The sequence below is a fragment of the Amblyomma americanum genome, chromosome 11 (genome assembly GCF_052857255.1).
Source record: "Amblyomma americanum isolate KBUSLIRL-KWMA chromosome 11, ASM5285725v1, whole genome shotgun sequence".
Lineage (NCBI taxonomy): Eukaryota > Metazoa > Arthropoda > Arachnida > Ixodida > Ixodidae > Amblyomma > Amblyomma americanum.
In genome coordinates this window covers 13,994,679-14,017,569 of record NC_135507.1, presented here as the reverse complement: position 1 = coordinate 14,017,569, position 22,891 = coordinate 13,994,679, and the positions used below count along the sequence as shown (strand labels likewise).

The 22,891-nt window shown below is 44.9% G+C and overlaps 1 protein-coding gene across 7 annotated transcripts in view; it reads right to left on the bottom strand.

The window, feature by feature from the left end:
* Positions 1–22,891, bottom strand: part of LOC144110624 (receptor-type tyrosine-protein phosphatase U-like) — a 71,033-nt gene that overhangs the window by 24,416 nt on the left and 23,726 nt on the right. For all 7 annotated transcript variants that reach the window (XM_077643650.1, XM_077643651.1, XM_077643654.1 and 4 more), the window contains 14 exons: positions 22,700–22,891; positions 19,811–19,942; positions 17,530–17,691; positions 16,613–16,759; positions 16,396–16,529; positions 14,770–14,956; positions 11,316–11,386; positions 9,874–10,081; positions 7,633–7,944; positions 5,851–6,150; positions 5,088–5,341; positions 3,776–3,851; positions 3,077–3,183; positions 2,026–2,212 (listed from right to left, as the gene is read on the bottom strand). The exon at positions 22,700–22,891 is cut by the window's right edge and continues 42 nt beyond it. In XM_077643650.1, the coding sequence (XP_077499776.1) occupies positions 2,026–2,212; positions 3,077–3,183; positions 3,776–3,851; positions 5,088–5,341; positions 5,851–6,150; positions 7,633–7,944; positions 9,874–10,081; positions 11,316–11,386; positions 14,770–14,956; positions 16,396–16,529; positions 16,613–16,759; positions 17,530–17,691; positions 19,811–19,942; positions 22,700–22,891 (2,469 nt within the window). The remainder of the gene's footprint in view (positions 1–2,025; positions 2,213–3,076; positions 3,184–3,775; positions 3,852–5,087; positions 5,342–5,850; positions 6,151–7,632; positions 7,945–9,873; positions 10,082–11,315; positions 11,387–14,769; positions 14,957–16,395; positions 16,530–16,612; positions 16,760–17,529; positions 17,692–19,810; positions 19,943–22,699) is intronic.

The window sequence follows — 22,891 nt, the reverse complement described above, 5'->3', positions numbered from 1 at the left end:
TTATGTTCTATTTTTCTAGTGCGGCTACTACTGATTCTAGAAAAATTGAAATGAAAGTAAATTCGGTGCTTCTTAAGATCAATAGCTTATTTAAAAAAAAAAAACAGTTCGTCCTCTGCACATTGTCGCCCGGGTATGAAGTAGTTGTACATAATATATATCAGAATAATTAATAAACACTGCTTCGAAAAATGTCTTTCACTGCTTATCTAGCGACAACTATAGCATCTCTAAACGCTGTTGCTGCCTGATGTTGTGACTCGGTATTCTTTCTTCAATGAGCATCTAAAATAATAAAATACGGTTGTTTTATTTCAATACAGTGCGGCTGGATTACGTCATTCTAACCTAAAACAGACCGACAGAGGACGTCTTCAAATAGCACATTGTCGGCGAAACAAACGCCTAATGTCATAGGCAACGTCGTTCGCATGGGTCGCTGGTTGCTGATTGTTTGGTTGACTGGATGATTCATCAGATTAACTGCTGGATCGGCTCATTCTTTGGGTTGATTTGTGATTTAATTATTAATTGTTTATTTGATCGATTTATTTTTCTAATCGTGTGACAGTGACATGGTGGCCTGTGAGATAAGCCGTAGTGGAGAGCTGAAGAAAATGTCCGACCGCGTGAGTTTCTATAGCATGCAGATGAGGTCGAGAGGCGGCTGTCATATATTCGTCAGAATGGTATGCATGCGTGTAGGCAATCCAAAGAAAAGCGCCACTGAAAGATAAAAGCAAACTGCATAAAGAAGACCGGGTCGCCTTCAATACTAATACAGCACGCAGTGATGACAAACCTCACCATGCCGTATGTCCTACATAATATAGTCAACTGCACCGAACTACGAGCAATGTGGTGCTTTCTCGGGGAGAGTCTGAGCGTATGTGCGGCGTCGGTCCCGTGATATATGCGCCATGTTCAGTACCACTAGTTTGGGAGCGGCAATTATTGGACGCGCTTCTTCTTTAAAAAAAAAACAAAATTGGTTTTGAGGAAAGGAAATAACGCCGTAACATATATCGCTGGACGCCCGAACCGCGCTGTAAGGGAAGGTATTAAGCAGGGAGTCAAGGAAGAAAGAAAAAAGGTGCAGTAGTGGAGGAAACCCGGAATGATTTCGCCTTGTGGGAATCTTTAACTTGCACTGACATCGCGCAACACACTGGCGGCTTTTTGCGTTTCGCCTCCATCGAAACGCGGTTGTACGGCGATGAAAACCAGCTAGCTCCGAGAGGGATCTGGCATGAATTGTTGCGCTGTCAAATGTGCTTCGTGAACACTTGTGGTAAAGTAGTACATGAACGTTTAACCATTCCCCTTAAAGGTGCCAACTGATATCACCAGCGTCTCCAAGGTAAATGTCGGCACACTACGAAATGAAGAGCTGAACCGCAATAAAGGAATAGTTTAACGATGCTCAGCTATTCAACGCTTAATGCCTCGCACCGGCCAGCCTCAGCAGCACAGGTCTTCAGAGCGAAACATATACAGTGGTATACAACTTAGGTCTTCAGGGAAGCTCCGCCCTCATTTAGGGCCGCCGCACAGAATTCCTCCACGACAAAAAAGTAGTCCGTTGTTAAAACATTTCTTTTCACCTAAAGAAGACGTCAATCACAATAAAAAATTTATACGGCGTATAATTTTTATAACTCGGTTATTTAATAAAGTCAAACATTAAAGATCTGATTTCGTTTACTGTTGCGATTGGCGAGCGGAGTAATACAAGGCGCCGGGAACTGTGGACCAATCTTAAAAACTGCAGTTTTTTAAAAGCTTGTAACCTACTTAGAACTCCAAATTGTCTCATTGGTCTTCAGATTACAAAAAAGCGAATTTTCTGCTTGTGTTAGATTTGTCTGCCCAAATATGGGCAGCTCTCAGGAAATCCTAATCTCGCAACGTTTGGAACAGCAGAGCGATTGCCGTGGCTCTTACATTTTACATGAGCAGGCAAAAGGCGGAACAGAAAATGACTCGGCCCACAGAAAGAGGAATAAAGAAGAACAGTGAACTCACTGCGCGGCCTTGTGTGGACAAGGATTTCCACTGCCTCTCCGTAGCCGGCTGACGTCCGTGCTGAAACCGCAGCCACGTAAACTGTGCCGGGTTCCAAGTTGTCTATCTGTGCTTGCCTGGCTTCCGCTGGAACTTCTATGGAGGTGTTGCGACCCGAAGGCAGTGAGTTTCGCTTCGCCAGGGTTACCTATTAGACGTCCATATCAGGAGCATTTAAGTTTTTTACCAGTCAGCCCTTGCCCACACTGGATATGTACGCTAACTGCTGTCGGAAGGGACCGAAGTCTCAGTCTTATGCCGCTCAAGGTGCGTCCACAGGTTTGTCTCTTATAGACTATAGCACGACCTGCTCATTCCAACGAATGAGACTGGCTAAGGCTCAGAGCGTTCTGAAGACTGTGTATTATTCTTTTTGTCTGTACAGGCCACATTGATGTCAGGAAAGGGAGTGTGCATTTAGGGTGCATGCTACACGCGCATTGAAGTTTGTCGACGTTTTATACCTGTTCTGAGCTTCTTTACTGCAAGCGGGCACTAACATGATTGCAAATATTGCTCTCCTATTGCCTTGGCTGTTCAGGCAAGTCTGGATATAGTGTGGATGTATGTTTTAGTCAGGCTAGGTATCATGCTATGCGCATGAATATACATCGCTTGATACACGTTGTATCCATGCATGTGACATAAACACAGCAGGAAAAGCATAAAATTGATGGTGTGGGTAGTATGCTTGATGATAAAACGGATAATCTAAGCAAAATGCTCAAACGAAACAACGAACCGGATGTTGTTTGCACCGTCACGTTGCGGTGTACACGGCTGTTCCGCATTTCAGATATAGCATGCCAAAAGCAAAAAAAAAATATTAATCAGGTTCATTTTTTACTAAATTAAGCGGGAAGAACAGATGTTTGAGTATTATGTGAAAGCAGAAATAAGTGTGTGACAGGGCAAGAGGATGCAATCCACAATTAATGTTTCTATGAGTTGCACTTTTTCGGCAATGCTGCGAAACTATAGTACACAAAAACTTCAGGAGGTCACTACACACCCTGTAGCCAAGAATAACGCCGTTAGTGAGACTCGGCTCGTTCCAGGAGATGGTGACTGCTGTCTCATGTGGGTCTTGCTGGCGTACTTGAGATGGCGGCCCGGGCTCTGCAAGAGACAGCGCGAGTCCCCTTTGTAGTCAGTCGATCGCGGAGACGCTAAGGTTGACGCGAGAAAGTTACGCCATTTTTATCGCTTTTGACCATCAACAGTCTAACGACGTGAGCATAGATGTAAATTTATTTACAATCTTGTTTCCTGTCTGAAGGAAGAGTTAGTGACAGCGATGACTTTATCGAGACGAAGGCTGCTCGAAGGTGACGGGTTTAATCCTTGTCCTTGAGGCTGATCTGCATAGAGGTGAACTGTAATAATAATAATAATAATAATAATAATAATAATAATAATAATAATAATAATAATAATAATAAAAGAAAACATTCATGCACTGAAATATCGGTGGTTGTACCCAGGTGGTCAACAATAGCCTGCACCACTCCTATGAACCGTTGCTCACACCTTAAAGAGTTGCTTTGACATGTAAAAACTCGTCGATCAATCAATAAATCAGTTAACCAAAATCGTGAACTTGGGCTCATCAATGCTACGGCACGTGTCCCGAGTCCACGCTGTGGCACTTCGCAGTAGCCAGACAAGGCTCTTACGAATGAGGTGCGCGAACAGGCGATCATTGACTTACTTGATTCTCTAGTCTCGGCAGTCACTGAATTGCTTTCCTCGCTCCATGCTTGCACGTCTTCGTTCTTGGCTATAACCTGAAAATGACGAGAGGGCGGGACGCAAGTTAAACGGAGCCGACTTTATCGAATTCTCTGCGCGTCTTCATTCACCAGAAAGGGTTCCAAAGCACTCGTACCTTGAGACTACAGAATATCAGGTGTAAAAGCCGCGCTTGACCGCTTTCTGCAGGCCTCGGCTTATTAAACACTCCTACAAATCCATTCCGTCAGTAGCGCATCGCGATTAACACTGTAAGAGTGGGGTTTGATAGATCCAGAAGCCAACATCTATATGACAGCAGACATGGCAAATAGCCTCATCCATAATTGGTACAGAAATGCCACGGTACTCGGGAATGGCGTTGTGACCAGACGCCCGTATGTATGTATGTATGTATGTATGTATGTATGTATGTATGTATGTATGTATGTATGTATGTATGTATGTATGTATGTATGTATGTATGTATGTATGTATGTATGTATGTATGTATGTATGTATGTATGTATGTATGTATGTATGTATGCATGTATGCATGTATGCATGCATGCATGCATGCATGCATGCATGTATGTATGTATGTATGTATGTATGTATGTATGTATGTATGTATGTATGTATGTATGTATGTATGTATGTATGTATGTATGTATGTATGTATGTATGTATGTATGTATGTATGTATGTATGTATGTATGTATATGTGTGTGTGTGTGCGTGCGTGCGTGCGTGTGTGTGTGTGTGTGTGTGTGTGTGTGTGTGTGTGTGTGTGTGCGTGCGTGCGTGCGTGCGTGCGTGTGTGTGCGTGTGTGTGTGTGTGTGTGTGTGTGTGTGTGTGTGTGTGTGTGTGCGCGCTTGTACCCTTGGTGCGTGCACTATAACAGTAATTTGTTGTTTTCAATTCTTTTTTATATTTTTGTTTGGAACTTTCTTCCTCAAATGTACCCTTGAAGGTATGTACGTACGTTAGCGAATTGGCATGGAGACTTTTGGACAAGCTTTTGTCCTGTGCTATTCTCTACTCCGGGCTACGTCTCCCGCAGCAGACATACGTGGCTGAAAATGGGTACCGACTGGCCCATAATTCAAATCTACTAGTTTTGATTACCTCCTCTCCCTTTTCGTTACCTCCTCACTTCCGACTGCGTACTGGGTTGATAGGGGATCAGTAAAGCCAATGACTTAAACGGGGTTGGGCTTGCGAGTGCTTGCCGAGCTTCCTACTTCCGTTTCATTGCTCTACAAAAGATAGACAATTAGAATGCCCTTACAGCCACGTCGTATCGCCTGTTGGCAATCAGACCCGAGATGCGTGCGCAGTATTGTCTCTCTCTGGCTTCACCCTCGCAAACGGCTTCCTCAGAGGTCAGGACGAGGTGTTTTCGGAATTCCGATTCTTCCACCAGCTTGTAACGGACCAAGTAGGACTGGAGGATGCCGTGTGGAGGGTACGGCGGCAGCCACGTGACTGCCAGCTGCTCACTGGTGGCGCTGTACACAGTCAGGTTTCTGGGAGGCGGCGGCACTGGGTGAACAGAGCAGAGCCTCACATCAGTGAAGGTACAGGTTCATCAATGAACGACAACTTGCCGCAGTGGGACATTAGATCACAGATTAGTTCGAGTTGTTTGGCGGAATGTTTAGGTGTGGTAATTGCTCTACAACAGGGCCCAGAAGCATATTTTATGCCCTTGGGACTTTTTACTAATTCTGTGACAGCACTTCCTTTTCTCTTCCCTTTTCAACTCCTTCACCCTTTTCTTCATGGCATGTTTCAAGTATCCACGCATTGTGCCGCAGTTACAGCCTCATTTCAGCCTTTTGAGTCCATTAGAATTAGGGCAGGATCCATTTGGTTAGGTTATAAACATTACCGAAAGCACCCGAAGCTGGTTCTACTAGACACAGTAATATGAGCTAGATTCACCATCCGGGTGGAAAGTTCATTGCAGATAAACGAATGCCCAACCACCAAAGAAACCAAATGAGCTCGGCAAGCATGCGGCGATATCCAAGCAAGAACTATATACGCACCACTCGACGCCGTTGTGAACGTAATGTTGGCGCCTGGCCCCACACCGACGCTGTTTCTCGGCCAAACGCTAAGGGTGTACTCGGTGAAAGGAATGAGTGCGCCCATTTTCATTGCAAGTACGTCTCCAGGCACAACATTCTGCTCCTCGGCTGGCGCCCACTCGTCCGAGGACGTCCGGTTAGTCAGGTAACTAGTGATCGGGCCGTTGATTAATCTGCAGTCAGGTGGGCTCCAGGAGACTTTGGCTGATTTCTCCGTTCTTTCAACTATCCAGAGCTGTTGCGGTGGTCCCTCGGGAGCTGTGATGATGCCAAATGTCAATGTGAATGTTGGCGAGCAGAGCCAGTACTCTGGCAAAGCTTTACTATGTGCATTACCTGTGGCGTTTATGATGGGAGCATTGAAATAATATCAGCTATTGAGCTCGGATGCAAGATAACTTATAACTGTATACACGTCTCTCCAAACACTATGCAGTGTATATGTTAAAGACGAGCTACATTTTTTTGCACCTTCAGTGTTTTCTGTTGCACAAGAAAAGTTTATAAAATGCGCTGAAATCACTGTTCTTAAATTGCTGTTGACATGTGTTAGCCAACGACAAGACTTTCATTGCTGAAGCTAAATATTCTCTTGATGGTAAAGTGAAATATTGGTGAGTATAGGATTTTTTTTGCCAGAGGCAGCGCACTATTTGGCAAAGTGATTATTTTTAAGCATGAAATTTTATTTTTTCAGTGATTCTGGCATTCAGAATAATCGCGCGCACTAAGAACATGACAACCTCCTCTTCGAGGAAAGCTGTTGTAAGAAGCGCCCCAAAACTCTTTGTTCACTGAGTTCAAGTTCGACTCGAACCACCAACCGACGCATACACTGTGCGCGACTCAGAACTAATTGTGCGAAATATCATGATTAATGCATCGTTTCTCAAACACCTCTGTTAATATTGACGGCTCTTTGCCGTTTGCTGCTGATGGCTCATCTCCATCGCGCATGGTTTCGACATTCGCTAGGGGGGACAAAAAAAAATAGAGGTAAGATTTCGTATCCGCACGTCCTATTGAGAGCAGTGGCAGTGCTCCTGCTTTTGCGAGTCGTCTAGGATCGCTGCACTTCACGACCTGTTCGCAGAGGACTGATGTCCTGCGGTGTAAGTGGCACATCCATGGAGCAGCGCTCTGGCATGTTTGCCCTTTCGATCAGTACCACTTCTCCTTTTTCGTGTATAGCAGCAAAAATCGGCGTGGGAGATTTTTATGAATAACACAAATGTGAATGCGGAGCATCCACAACTGATTTTTTTTTTACCTCTAACTGAATTTATAGGTCAGCGCTTCGCTTATTGTGGGCCCTTCCTTTACCTGAATCGGTCATCTCCAGCGTTCGCCGGAGTGGGGAGGTCGCATGAGGAAATCACAATGAACGATAAACAAAAAATGCAGTCTAATCAAATCGGAAATGGCGTATTATCCCAGACCTTTTTTACAGATGGATTTTAGAGTACGAGAAAGTGACTGGCGAAACAACCTATGCAGTTTGCAATTACATTCAATAATTAAAAAGTTTCATATAATGAAAAACTAAGGCCGGAGCTCAGCAACCTGGCAGCTGGAGCCAAGAAGCTTCTCATAGATTTTTAGCTTGTGTAGATGGAGCAGATTCGATTCTTGAGTCGCTTGCCGAACGCTCGAGACATCACTGTCTTTTCAGCTGACGTTGATGATGCTAATAAAAGATCAGCAGAAAGAATCAGGAAAACAAGCATTGAAGATACTCACCTTCTTCCTCGGTCTGCAGGGGGAAGTGCTTCCAGGGCCCGTCTGCGACCGTCGTTGCCAGTATCGATACCTTGTACGTGGCGGAAGGCCTTAGGCTATGAACCACAGTGGATGTTTCTTTGGCCGGAGTGGAGGCGTTGAGCTTCTCGTAAGCTGTAAACACTGGGCACGTGAAGCCGTTGAAGTGGAGCATTCGAATTTCGAGGCGGTAGGAGCGCAGTACGCCGTTCGTGGCAACAGGCGATTGCCACCGAAGGCGGTACGTCTTGGGCGACACGCGCTCCTTGGAAAGGCTCCCCACTTCTCCAGGAGCTGGTCCGCGACGGTGTACCGGCAGAGTAAAGGGAGAGTAACGGTAAAGGTAATGGTAACGTCGTTATCTTCAAGCACTGTAGCAATCAAAGTGGAGCCGCGTTATATCACGCTATTGTTACTTTGCATGTTAAGAGTGTTCTTGCCAAAGAGTCCAGCCAAAGCACCCACTGGCCACATATATATCTTACGTGCAGAAAAAAAAAATCTCACCCACTGGTTTAATTCGAGCCCTACTCCGCACTACCTTGTGTTCAAAGGCGAGACTCAGATTTTCGCGGAGAGGAGGTTTGTTGCTGGCTGTGAAAACTGGTATCGCTTTTATTTGCGAAGTGAGGAGAAACGGTGCGCTTTCTTTGAGTTTTATGATAGATGTTCCTCAAGTAGCACGTTTTGTGATTCTCTAATCATCGCTCTTTTCCATCGCCAGTACCAAGTTTGTAACGTGCTGTCTGGTATACTAACAAGAACAATTTGTTCATCCTGAAAATGATGTTTTGTTCCAATCATCATCAATAAATTTCGATTTCATTTCATTTTATAACGTCGTCCGCCACCTCTGGAGCGAAGGCAGTTCGCCATAAGGGACAAGACTGTGCCCGAATGATGATGCCCAGGAGTCTTTCCCTAACGAGTAATGATGCACACTAACGTAAGCATAGTTAACCACTTTTGATCTCGTCAACTTAGCCTCGTCGTTACGAAGACCGTGAATGTACCACAGCTTAGGAACAGCGAGAGAGAGTGTCTTTTGTGCTTCGGACAGCTCTGACCGACGATACCAACGCCAGCCGCTCAAAACGCAATAAGACACAATAAGCAACGCACAAAAGCCCATCCCCATTCAACGGCATTCACTGGGGACTCCTCTTTCATTTGCGTTAGTGCGCCATGGACCATATTAAGAAAACGTCAAGGAAAAGGTAATTGCGGGGCAATTACGAGGCATGCGTCTGAAACCAGCAGCAGGGGTTCCTCCGTCGTGCGCGACATAAGTTACAGGAATATCGGTGAGGTTAAGAAAGTGTTGTTTTTGCACAATGTGAGACAAGTCGTGTGTGCCCTCAATGATGCCAGAAAAATGCCGGTTACGCGAAGTACCTATTCATATTCTTCACGGTGATTGGCTGCTTTGCATTAAGGCGCACTACAATAAAATTTTTTAAATAGAAACGAGTTTACAGGAAGTAGGTTACTACGTTAGCCAAAAGGGAACCAAATGAACTTGACATATGATGGCCTTGTCAACTAAACATGCCATACCGTGCTTGCATCGAAACTAGCGAGTAGCTTCGGATCGACGAAGATAAAGTCGCTTGTGTTCACTCGAGATCGTCTGCGCAGTGACGTCTGATTGCAGCCCAATTCTCTAACTGGTACTTTTAAAAGGTCAAGACTGACGTCTTTAACAGTGACGTTGTTCCTGAGGCCGGGACAATGCACTGAACTAATAAGTACTTGTGAGGCACACACAATCGTTGGCACGTTAGAATGGTTGGTGGTCAGCCACTCGGCACACTGGCTATATTGTGCCACCGGTTTCTTCGATACTCCATACGACTTTCACTGCTTGGTCTCATAGCAATGACAAAGGAGAATTACAGGTTTTTTACGTGTTTGTGTTGTGGGCTACTTCTCAGCGCCCTCACAGTTCTGCTTCTTGCGCATGCTCCGGAGAGTGCGCGCGGACACTGATGGGTTCATGGCTCCGCTGTCATTGCACCGTTTTGTGAATTGAACAGTCTACTGGCTTAGTTTGAAGCCATACCATCGACCCCTCAATCCCTTCAACTGACATCGTAACTTGTAATGACCGAGGGCATTTAGGCAGGACTGCGTGAGAATCCTGCGAAAGCTTAGCTTAAAGCTTGAAAGATTATTCGCAAAATGCAGAAATGTGAAAGTTTTCAAAATGGCCGAGGAGCGTACCTGCTTCGCGCGTGGTGAATTCGTAGGGAACAGACCAGGGCCCGAACTTGTCCCGGCCCGCCATCAGGCGGACTTGGACACGGTACTTATAGTAGGGTGTTGCCCGAAAGGTGTAGAAGTGGTCACCGATCGCAGAATATGGGCTTTGACCGTTAATCTTCACTTCTGAGACCACGCTGTCGCATTGCCACCGGGAAGTCCCTGGAAGCTGAGAAAAGCGTCGTAGTGAGTCTTACATAAACAGAATGGCCTGCTGGATCGTTACTGGAAAACATCCGAAGGAGGATACCCGACATGTTACCTCATCGAGTATATTAAAGATCAGTAGTAGCTGACTTTCAGTGCTTTCCTTTGGCACTCGGCCAATTCGTATGTTAAGTTTTTGCTTCCTTCTTCCAGATATTATGTAATGTCTTAGAGCTAAAAAACAATAGTTTATAGGTAACTACATTTAATCTTTGTACGATGGACAACTACGGCTAGCCAAGTAATCACTGGAATGGTGCCGGCGTTGTGAATGTTTTTTTTTTCATCGCGGGTGCTTGTCAGAGGCTGCTCTTGAAATTTCTCGTCAACAGTTTAATATCAGAAACATTTCAAAATGTGGCCGCACTTAGTTTTTTCATGACGAATTAAAAACGCACCAGGGGATCGTATTTAAGGTTCGGGGTTATAAAAGGCAGTGTTATCTATATGCTGTAGTAGGATGGCAAGTTGGGCTATTCGGGTTGCGTTCATTTTAAAAGAGGCGTTTGGGTTGTGAACCTCTTTTTCGTCCGTCGTCTAAGTTTGCGCTGCAGTTTTTTGTTAAAAAGTTATCAATATAGTTCAGGGTTTGACGGAATATCGTCTTGGGAGTAACTAACATTTCTAGAACAATAAACATTCGTTTTGCAACAATTCTTGAAGGAAAAGAAAAAAACGACGTTTCGGGACCGTATACGGGACTTGTGGCGAGTGTATGTTTACTATTATCCGCAGTGTTATCAATGTCGCTAGTTATAATTGGATGGCTTGTATGAGAAATTTACTGCGAGATTGTAGTAGAGAAAATGCTCGTTTTGAGTTTCTTTAAACACTGACTCATCAAAAGCATCTCAACGATCATTATCATCTTTGGTCACTCTATAGATAAAAATGCATTCTGTGTGTAAAATATTTCAGTGAGAGGGAATCAGGAAGTTTTTTTCTGTTCTAAATCTCAGCTGAGGTCGTGATTGCGGCCTGATGTCTCCTTTTGTCAGTCCAGCCATATCGCTGAATATTTAAGTTATAATCAACCCTGTCTTCCTCATCAAACTACCACCGGCTATTGCTTTTTCAGGCAAACAATATATGCTTTTCACCAACAATCAAAAGTATTCTATTTAAAGTTCATTCTTTCTTGACAGAGACATGTCCAGCCGCAATAAGTGGTAACTTATTTGGTAAAAATATCTCACTTGCCACATCAGCTCAACTATTCCGTCCGTAGTCTCCTTATGGCTCAAGTTGTGCGGTGCAGACAGTGGTGCTGAAAAAAAGTGTACGATAAACGAAGGTAAGGGATGGATTGGACGCTTGCGTATGGTTCCAGATCTGTCGCATGAATACAGCAACACTCAACTGCAAACTAAATTAGCCTATGATATTGGAAAAATCGTCTTTTAGTTTAGGTTTATTCGTCGAAACTCAATACCTATTACCTGATGCTTCTAAAGCACTGTCCTGTGAAGACGTTCTTCCTCAGAGACTCTTGTACTTCTATAGCGTAGAACACAAGTCTTTGCTCCTTGCTACCGTTCGCCTTTGGCTGCCATCCGCAATGCCGTTATCTTAAAGGGCGATTGCACTACTTTTCGAGGATTCCGCGATATTCAAGGATTCAAATACTTATTGTCTGTAGGTATATATTTTTGCGCTAGCAACTAAAATAGTGGCGTAATCGGCAGGTGAATTTAGGCTTCTCCTCAATGCCACAGAGATGTGCGGGCAAGTTTGGTGTGACGTCACGGAAGGCGAGATTTAATATCGGTGCTGCCGTCAACAACACCCTGCTGTGCCTCGTTGACATGAGTTACCTGCCAGTTTCACACATTCGGCCACTTTAAGCTCGTCGATTTCGAAAACATATGCGGTTGCCCTTTAAACGAAGAGACGAACCTCTGTCGGAGCCTTATACCTAAGCAGGATTCAGCTTTTTTTCTTAATATTTGCTTTTGGAAAAGGAGCACTTAGGACAACCGAATACAGGTTTCGTCTTGATTGAGATCACGAGATGAGCTTTCTGACGCCCTCCTGATGTTTTCGCGAAAGCAAAAGACGCCGCTTTCATTATTCGTGATATAGTAGCTGAAACAGGAATGTCTTTCCCGCAGTTCTTAATACGATAGTGGCTTTGGTGGCCAGATCTAGTCGTCGTGGTTCAGTTTGTTCTATTTTGCATGTTTAGTTTTGTAGCGATATCTACGTTACGGTAGCATTTCGGCCCTTCCACGTGGTGCGGAGCATCTGCCGGCGACGCGGCACTGTGGCTGATCACGTGGTTCGTCCCGTGGTTGGTCTCCTGACCAAGTTCCACTCGGCCAGCTGTAGCTATCGCGTCACTCCAGGTTTAACCAAAGCTAAACGACCGCCAATTTTTTGTTTTGTTATTCTCTGTGTGATGGTAGTGAACAGGCCTGTGAACGGTCTGTCTGCGCCTGTATTTAATATTTATTTTTTTCGTAGTCCATGCTTAAAAGACCTTTTTTATCATTGAAAGTAGTCTCACCAAAATTAAAAAGTTGTAATGCGTTTGTGTTGGCCTATTTCAATTCCGGTTCAGTGTCCTATCAAGCTACCTGGCGAGTGTTCGCTCCCAACATTTGTGGTATTATGCACTGCGTGTCCCAACACATATCCAGCCCCCGCATAGTTTCGTCACACCAAAGGCAATGTGTTCCAAATATCAAGCCACGTTATCTTTCATATCGTCACTTGCTACGACTGAATAAGTCAACGCAGGCAGGAAAGAGCACCGCAGACATTTCCTTCGCATTTCGGGCCTGCCCCACGACAACGCCATTGTGGTAGACGCATGTTCCGCACAGTGCGTCTTCTCAGGCAAAATGTTGACAAGAACAGGATGGCCGCAAATTTGAAAAAAATTACTGTTTTATCGCTATTTGAAATTGACGCGGTTTTCTACACAAGGCTCAATTTATCACTTGCCAGCGAAAAAATTTTTCAGCCCGAAAAGCGACCTTTTTCGGAATTTGAGTCATGAGTGCCGACACCTTCTTTTGAACCTATGCGCTATGTGCAGGCCTCCTGTGTACACTATGCACTATATGCAGAACAAAAATTATAAAAAAGCACGCCTCTTGTCCTTATGTTTAGTGTGATCATTAGAGCTTATCTGGCAACAACAAAAAGCTGCCTAGCATTCTGTTTTTAGACAGATGTTGCTCCGGGTGCTGGCAGAATTACCTGAAGCACCTTGCTTGCTTGGCGCATTTTCAAAACGATGGAATGAATAATCTTTTTTTTTTTGCTCTCAGGCTTCAGTTTGACAATTTTGCGGATTGACAAACGCCGACAAAGTGGCTCCAGGAACATCAGTTCCAAGATGAGTTTATTCTGTGGGAATCAGCCTAAGTTAACCCATCATGTTTTTGTATTTTTGGCAACGCAGTCCAATGCCGGGCGCAGCGTCCACCAAAAGTTACTGCTCAAGGCCTTCGGCAGCGCACATTAACGAGTAGACTGCTCTCGGTGGCTGAGAGGGGAAAATACTTCCATGGGAAGACACAAAACGCAAATGTGTCTCCAACAAGTCATCTTGGGAGCACGGTGCGAAGGACGTGCCATATGGCATGCAAATTCAGCGAATGACTGGGATTGATGTCCTCATTGCTTTTATGCCAGGCAGCATTACCTAAGCTAACGTCTTCAAGTCATTTGTTGTTGTCTCTCAAGGATACTACACAGCCCAATCGTTGTTTCAGGATGGCCGGCTACGGCTGTATGTTGTGGAGAGGGCTGCACATCTGATGGCAAAGACGCACGAAATGATGGCCGGCGTACAAGCATGAGAACTTTTGGTTTTGGGAATGGCTACCCGGTTGCTGGCTCTTGAAGCCATTATTCGATGGGTTTTTTGTTTTTCGGTAGTTTTATAATAATGCTTTTTTTCTCAATTTAAAGCCAGCCATCTCAAAACATGAGATTTTATAACATTTTTACTTTTATCTCGGGAACTCGAAATGTTGTATATATTATTTATTCAAGAATTTTGGAAACAAAAGGGAGATTGCCCTAAAGCATAATTTTGGACATTCAGCGAAGGAAATTTTGTTCCGCAGGATGTTTATTACCTCGTGGTTCCAATATTTGGCTAGATCCAGAAAATAATCTCCAAAACAAAGAAACCAATTCTAATAACCCGTAATTCTGCTGCAGTAAAAAGCACGATAAGAGCTGAATACATTGCTACCAGTATCACAACGCTAATTCTAGTGGATCTTGAGTAAAGGGTCACAAAAAACGGCCAAAATGCATGTTCGGTATAAGGCCTACCTGTCCTCTTACCAACAGTTGCATTTCAGTTAGCATATCAAAATATATCCTGCTGTGTTTTTTTTTAATTTCACTCTTTAGTAAGACCTGTGCATTAAATAGTGCAATGTCGCTAACTTATGCTGCGAGGTTGCAGCACCACGTACTGTCCTCACTTCGGTAGGAATTTGTGAACGAATTTATAGAACAGCAAGTGTACGCTCTCCTGTCATCGAAACCACTAATTCTTGTTAACAAATGCATGCAATGGCCTGAAAAGGGACGAGATCGCCAGAAGAACCATAACCCTGGCAGCATCCGGTGACAATCTTTTTTTTATAATAAAAACAAACATCCAAAAGAGGTGGCGCTGCTTACCTCCACAAGGCGTCTGTACTGCAGACGTCGGCGCCGTCTGCGAGTGGACGTGGCCACTGGCATCATGTACTAACACTTGCACTTGATGCCAGGTGTTCGGCCTCAAGTCTGTAACCACAAATGATAGCGTGTCGTTGCCGGTTTCCGGAATGACGTCGGTCCTGTTCCACTTGTTGGCTGCTCGCTCCTAAAAAACAGAATTGACTCTAGACAAGTGCGTCATCCAGTAGAAAGCTGCACTAGCTTGCGAGTTATTTCAAACCCCGCGTCTTATTTTTTCTCACATTTACGTCTTTTTCGCTTTATTTGGGAATACGAGACATCACATATCGTCATCTTTACGCGATAGCGTAACGAGCTCATGCTACTGAAAATCTGGAATCAGTGGGAAAAAATCTCCAAAGGTTGAAAGGAAAAAAATTAACGTGTTTCGAACCATTGTGCTGTGCTGTGCGTGCCAGGCGCACAAGCAACGCATAAGCCACCAAGTGTCTTTTTTTTTTTTATTCCATGAAAGTATGCCCACCCTCACAGGCTTTAATCCCGCCTTAACCGGATCGCATCCCCCAAACAGCCATACACAATCACATCAGAATCCTTCTCTCACTTTGCCCGCACATCAAAATTCCGGGAGACGCACACATGTATCGAGAAAAGGCAGCCAGAAGGGTCGTTGGTTAAAGGGTGTTAGAGGGGCGCCTAGTAAAAGCGCTGTAATGTGTACTACCATAGTCCTTGAATGCTTTTAGAGGACTATGGTATTCCTTAGTAACGTGTGTTTAGGGTGTGTACTGATGTTATACTAATAGTATATGCTAATTAGGCGTCAGAAATTGCGCGGAATGATTAGGCGGCGTTATAGTGCTTTATTGTACTGAAACAAATGGTGTCTATGTGTATAAGTATGCAGTGGTGTATTGTGTCGTGCAGTGCACTCTAGATAGTGATTGGTGATTGGTAATCCATAATTGTTATAGTTGATTGGTCATTGTTAATGTTATCTGTAATTGTGACTGTAATCGATGACCGTGATCAGTAATGTGATTGTGGGTTGGTAATCGGTGTGAAATGAGGCAGAGAAGGTTTGAAAAAAAAAAGAGTAGTAATGAGGAGAAGGCGCTACCGCGTCTGCAGAAGAATGGTGAGTTGGGCGAGTTGGATATATGTAGTTCATTTTGGTGGTAACCTCAGCGCGGAGGGACGAAGGACACAGAAACACTGCGTCTACCTTTAAGGCCAAGCTTAAGCATCGTCCTAAGTTTGCCAGCTATTGACAGTGCAGCAATACTTTGCCTTCAGCGCCTTGCGCAGTATATGCCATCGTGTTATTTAACCATGACCACGAACGCTGTTTTGGAACATGTGTTTATCGCGATATGGCATTTGAAATGTTCGTGGCCTGCGTCTCACTACGACTACTAATTGCTTTTTTAAATACTCAGCGACTCCTTTAACTTCAGCCAGAATAGCTGTAATCAGTGCTGTATCATCTGATTTAATTTGAACCTCCCTCGTTGTTTTTGAAGATAATGAAAATGTGTTTGGTGCAAGGGCGCCTCTGGACAGAACCGTTATTTATATTTTTGTATATTTTCAAAGAAATAAACTTCATTGATCTTCACGTACCTTGTACTGTATCACATAGCCATCAGGGTTTCCCTCCCCTTTGTCTCCTCTTAGGGGATTCCACCGGCTCCATTGCACCTCGATGCTCTCTTCGTCGACTACCTGAGCAAAGAATTCCTTCAGCACTGGATACTCTGCAAAGAAGCGAGCACGAAAGCGTAAACTTTCGAACATTGGGCGTCTGCTTCAGCGTGTTCGTTTCGGATTATCCTCCCACCTCGGTCGCAGAATGGCTCGTCCCTGTATCCCTCCTTGCAGACTCTGTCCGGGCACACTCCCCACTGTGGGTGGCAGCTGTTGCCCCCCTGGCAGTGGCAAGTACGGCGCTGCTTGCAGTCCGCGCCATAGGCTCCTTTCTCGCACGCTTAAAAATCGTCAAATCAAAGTTTATGACATTAACCCTTGCAATGCATCAACAAAAGGAAAACCAGTACAAGACGCCCACCCTATCTCTACGGCCAATGACTGCACAATACTAGCGAACCTGTCGCTCCTTGTCTTTTGTATTCTACCATTTTCTCGGCCTGTAACTGTGAAGTAGCCTTAAGAGAACTTGCCTTGATCTAATTTTACGGACTACAGCTAGGGCACATGTCCCCCCGAAGCATCCGCCTCGCATCCGGGAGGTACTGGGTTCGATCCCCGCGGTCGCCGTGTACTCATTGGCTTTTTTTCGCGCTGCAGTTATTTCTGCAATGTGCTGCTGATATTGTTGCAATGTTCTTAACATATCATTTCTGTACTCAGAAGCTGGGGAGATTCAATCACTGTTTTTGCCACAATGTTGAGCTTCTAGACAAAATGTTTATATTGCCAGTGTATAGCATTACTTCATTTTTCTTGTAGACTATGACAATTTTTAAACATATCTGTTAAGTTGTGGATTACTGTAATAATTAATGAACCCTCCACCGTGCCATAGCAAGCCTGCTGGTTTTCATTTAAACTGACGGTAGCGCGCTACCCGCAGTCCAAATACTCTCCGCATATATTTCATGATATTTTCAACATCCATTTATAATCTGGACAGTCTAAATGCAGGTTTCCCGTAGCATGAACAGCAAAGCCTGCTCTTTCCTGGAGCACAGCTTGCCGCTCGGTCTGATAATACGGTCACTAGTGTGGTGCGCTTACTTTTTGTGCAGTCTATCCCCTGGAACCCCGGGTAACAGGAGCAGCCGTAAGGGTCGGGCAGGCAGAACAGCATACCCACGCAACGAGGGTTGCCTCCAGCCAGGGAAGCCATCTCGGTGCAGTTGTGGCTGCAGTTCTGGCCAAAGTGGTACTCGCTGCAAACTGCAAAGGGAAGCAACAACTGCTTTCAATGTCGCGCTCAGTAATGCGGCGTCCTCAGCGGTTCTAGTTAAATGCGTACACATAGCAAACAGTGGTGCACTCTTCATATTCTTAATGAATGAGTGCAGTGCGGTGCCAAACGCCAGAGGAGATAATAAATTAATTGCACAGAAGCTTATTCTTTACAATTCGCAGCTTAAATAGGCACTGAGGATAAAATGATGCTGCCCTTTACCAATTACCGCATGCTAACGCCAAGTACAATGCTTAAGTTGAAAACGAAACATTTATAAAATAGAAAAGACCGAGAAATAAACTGTTGCTGTCGCCATTACCTGTCGTTTTCGCAGGTAGACTTCCCTGCGTGGACATATTGTCTTCTGACGTGGATCCCGGAGCCTAATATACATCGTAATTCAGTTAAGATTTGTGACATACAAGTTTTTTGTCTGTGTCGACGTTGTGTGTGTGTTTAAGTTCGACTCCTGTGTCGGGTAAAGTATATTTTGCTGCCGTACAAACATCCAGTGAAAAGAGCCATGAATCGAACTTAACTAAGAACAAAAATTTCAGTGATCCTTCCTAAGTGTCCCTTCGAGGACATCTATCGAGAACTATCGAGAAGCCGGTACAAAATATTTTGTTGTACGCTGTGGTAGCTTCCTCGCTCCATCCTTACAAATTCGTCGAGAATCGAAGACGAGGATGGCCCCCTCAACGCCTCAGTCGCTGTCGCTACTGCTGTGTCCCTAAAGTCACTCGTCCGTAGCAATGGTCTTCTCGAGGAACACATTCCTACGCTGGAGAGCTCAGAAAGCGGATTAATTGGGTCTGCTTTGAAGTCTTGCACAACAGATTTTTTTATAAATAAATGTCCTTTTTTCTATTTTTTGGCTGTGTGAAGGGACAGCCCACCTATTACGAACTTTTGGATGTATTGAACGCAATCCCCATGACCGTCAGGTTTGGTATAAGTGGGCTCGACTGCGCTATAAACAAATAAAATAAAATATATCATTCGCAAAAACGGAGGTGTTTTGGCCGCCATCGTGCTTCTGCCCATTAATATATAATTTTGTGATATAAGCAGTTTTTTTCGGTTCAGTAAATAGTAAACAAACTCTGGCCGGCCTATTTCATTGGGCGATGTGTGTGGCGTCGCGAGGCGGCAGTGGTAGTATTCACGCGGTGCGGAACTAACTAAATTAATGGCATCGGCGATGACAATGTTGAAACATGAACAAGACATCGTTCCAAGCAAAGTTTCTCGGCAAAACTAGCATGAATGTTGTGCATTTCTTCAGCAATGGTCAAGTTTCAGAATGGCTGCTCTAAGTTTACTGCAAAAATTTATGAAAAATATTTCATTAGATAGCTCATTAAAAATTTCCGAAATATAGCGTAAGCGTATTAACGCGATAGTGTTGAACTTCCCGTTCGACGGCGAACCGTAGTCTATAGGACGCTAATTCCCCATTGATCGAGAGAGCCGTGACATCACATCTACAGGACCTCGCGCGGGTAATTGAAAAACCGCCCAACCATCACACAGTACAACAGTGGTAACGTTACTACACAATTACTTACTACTCTACAGGGTCATGACGTCATTACAACACCTTGATGTAGTGCTTCAGAAGAACGAAAATCAAGTGAAATTGAAAATTGAAAAGCAAGGCGGAGCTTAAGTGCTCCCCGAATTTAACATTTCCATAATGTGTTTTAACTCTGAGTAAAATGTAACGACAACTCTGCCTTAAAAGCGTGTATTTGACTGTATTTAGCCTCCAGCTAAAACACTTCAAGGCAGCAGTGTCTTTGAATAAATTACAAAACGAACAAAGTCGAGCCGTTTGAAGCAGTTCATCGGTTTCACCATGCTGGCTTTACAGTTCGCAGCGTTGGCTATGCACTTGGGAATAATGTTCACTTGATTTCTCCATTAATTGGGAGAATGAAATCTGTAGCACATTCTACACCTTAGGACACTATATACCAATAAAAGACACATCGCTGCCAGGCGTGTAATCAAGCTCTTCAATCTCTAAACGTCGGCTCCAATCCAAATTCCTCATTCGTTGAACCTAATCGAAGCATACAATCTTGAAAGAGCACTCACTGCGATCGCAGCTGTGACCTGCGAATCCCGGTGGGCAAATGCAGACGCCCGTGATGTCATGGCAGACTCCTCCGTTCAGGCACTGGGGGCACTTTTCTTTGCAGTCGTGGCCGTAGGTACCAGTTGGACAAGCTGGAAAATCAGTAATACGCTGTACGTGCGTGGGAACGTACAGAAGTGCCTAAATGCCGTTCTTAGCACTTCCAAGCTTCAAAGCATTACCGAGATCGTTGTGCATTGTATTAGCATAAGGACACTTGAATCAAACTGTAAATTGACAATCACGTCTCTAACGAAGGCGCCTATTGTCATGCTATTGCCGAGCCTCTAGCATTTTGCCTTCATCAAAATCCGAACCCAGAGTTCTGGATAGTTTCAAGCTGTCGTGAAATTCCTGGTGAAGGAAACCCCTAAGTTCATAGAGTTTCCAAATATTACCTTTAGAGAAAGCTGGCCGGCCTACTCTGCACCCAAAAAGGACGCCCGATGCATGCCGGGAAGACATGGCTTTCGGGTTAACATCTGGTGGCTTGTTGACTTTTCTACGGATTAGAGTCTTTGGTTGTTCAGTTTCATTTTCATTGATTTGTGCGCTTTGTGGAAGTATAGTTATCCAGCTACGCACGCGGTTAATTTTAGGTTTGAAGCACCTGAAGGCTGCAATAATTTCAGTGCAACGAATATGGCGGCTGTGAAGAATGTGCAGGCACATGAACTGCGCTTGTGTAGGCTAAAATTCACAGCTGTAATCTGCTTTCGCTGTTAAGCGCGGCAATAACTTCATGTGAAGTCGTGCATGAGCTTACCCGTCTATGTTGTGTTGGAAGTAATCTTTTTTTTCCTTCGGTGCGCGCTCCCATGGGAAGCTAATGACGGTGACTAAACTTCACATTGTGTACGTTGTAAATAATGACAGCTGCTGAGAAATCTTCAATTATTTCATTTCCGAAAGCAGCGCACATGTTTTGTACATCGAGATATGAAAATTAAATTAAAGAACGCAGTCGCCAATCCACTTTTTCTTTCTACGTACGTGCACTGACAGGCTGTTTCTGTGAAGAGCAGTTCTCCGAGGTGCTCTGAGTCCAGGTTAAAGATGGTGGTCGAAATTTTTCTGGAGCCCTTCACTACGGCACCTCTTTCTTCCTTTCTTCTTTCACTCCCTCCTTTATCCCAAGCCTTACGACGCGATTCGGGTGTCCGCAAGATATGTGAGGAAGTTACTGCGCCATTTCGTTTCGTAAAAAGAATTTTCATAGCCATTTTTCTGGGTGATAAGCGCACTTCCGCTGTTGATTTGTAAACCCCGATCGGCGTGGTTAATTCCAGCCTGGGTCAAGAAAGGTGGGAAAAGTACTTCTGCGTGGCAAACAGGGATGGGATGACAGAACAAAACACATCACAGAGCGGGCTTTCTTCTAACTCTCGACCCTGTTTGCCTTGCTAAAGCACTTTTTTTAGTATGGATCAGCAACTGCCCTGCCACACAGCCTTGCTAAGCAGAGAGATTGCATGCGTCATCATTAACAGGACCATCACTTATTTGCAGTAGGATAAGTTTGCTATTTATTTCATGCCTCTCGTCGCTAAATTATCAAACGCACCACCAGGACATAGTTAGCCGACATTTTGCACGTGCAAACAGGTTTCTCATGACAGGGTGAGGGCTCGGGCAAATTTCTCATGGCTCGAACATAGGGCACGAACACACAATAGCAGCCGACACCAATCAAACGCCTCTATTTTGTATACACAGCCAGGATGAAAGCTTCCAAAGTGTTCTGTTTTCAGCGCTAACAATTTTTTAAAGAATATGTGCTCTAAAAAGTGTGCCTTTTAATCGCAAATAATCGAATTTGATGGTTGGCTATATTGGTGACATGAAGAGAAAACATTCTCACCGTGAGCAAATTCGGTGCTCGTTTCCAGCTATTTGCTTTTCTGCTGCTTTATTGCTATGTGCCGGCCGCAGTGACTCAGTGGTTGTGGTGCTGGGGCACTGACTCTAAAGACGACTCAATTTCGATGTAGGCGAAATTCTAGAGACCTGTGTACTGTGAAGTGTCACTGCACGTTAAAGAACCCAAGGTGGTCGAAATTTCCGGAGCCCTTCACACCACCGTTTCTCACAGCTTGGGTCGCTTTGTTACGTCAGGCACGACGCAATTGTATTCCCTTATATGCAGTAGCGACCCCATAATAAAAGCAGCGGATCTAACTTCACACAGCTCGGCGCATTCAGTCGGTGTCCACTTGTTGCTTCGGATATGTAAAATCCGAATGCTCCTTCTTCTCTTCTCTTTAGTTAGTTTAAGCAATCTAAACCCCTTCGTGATACAATTAGAGCACCCCACAGCACAACAGCCACCCATTCCTCTCCAGCCAGCCGCGGCGAAGATGTCGAGCACCAACGCTCAAAGAAACCACAGCGGCAGGTCAACGACGGCTGCTTTCGCTGGACGCAAATATGGCGGCCACTTGCACGTTTCGGCCGCGCCCTTCGTTTCCTGCTCCCCAAGTCACCGCGGCACTCCTTCCGAGGCATTTCATTGGCTTTCCGCGTAGCGCACGTGACACGAAGCGTGAGGTGCGCTGGCGGCGGCGTTGTAGCGGCTGTATCAAACAAATAAAGGGCAAAGTCTTTCGCTATGGAAAGGCGCAGTCAGTGGCGGCCTCGCAGCGGCTGAGGCGGCAGTCGGCAGATGCGCTTGAATATGTACAGACATGTGCAGAGGGATCCACGTATCAGTTTGGAATAGAGCCAGAAGAAGGGCCGTCCAGCAGAGTGGGGAATCCCCGCTCGCGTGGACGTGGCTCTGCGCTATCGCACTGACGCATGTAATGTAAGTGTCCCGTAAGTTTGGTTACATCTCCGCGATGGGGACTCACCTCGCACAATTAGCCTGGTTACTTGCGGCGATCCGTGGCTCATCTGGAACATGTAAATTCCTGCATCACCCAGCTGCGCCTGGACGATTTCGATCCTTGAACTCCTGTCCTTCACAACTGCCGACCTTGCCATATCCCCGTCCTTGTACCAGGAAACACGACCTCCGTTAACGTTATTTAGTGTGGCCGCTT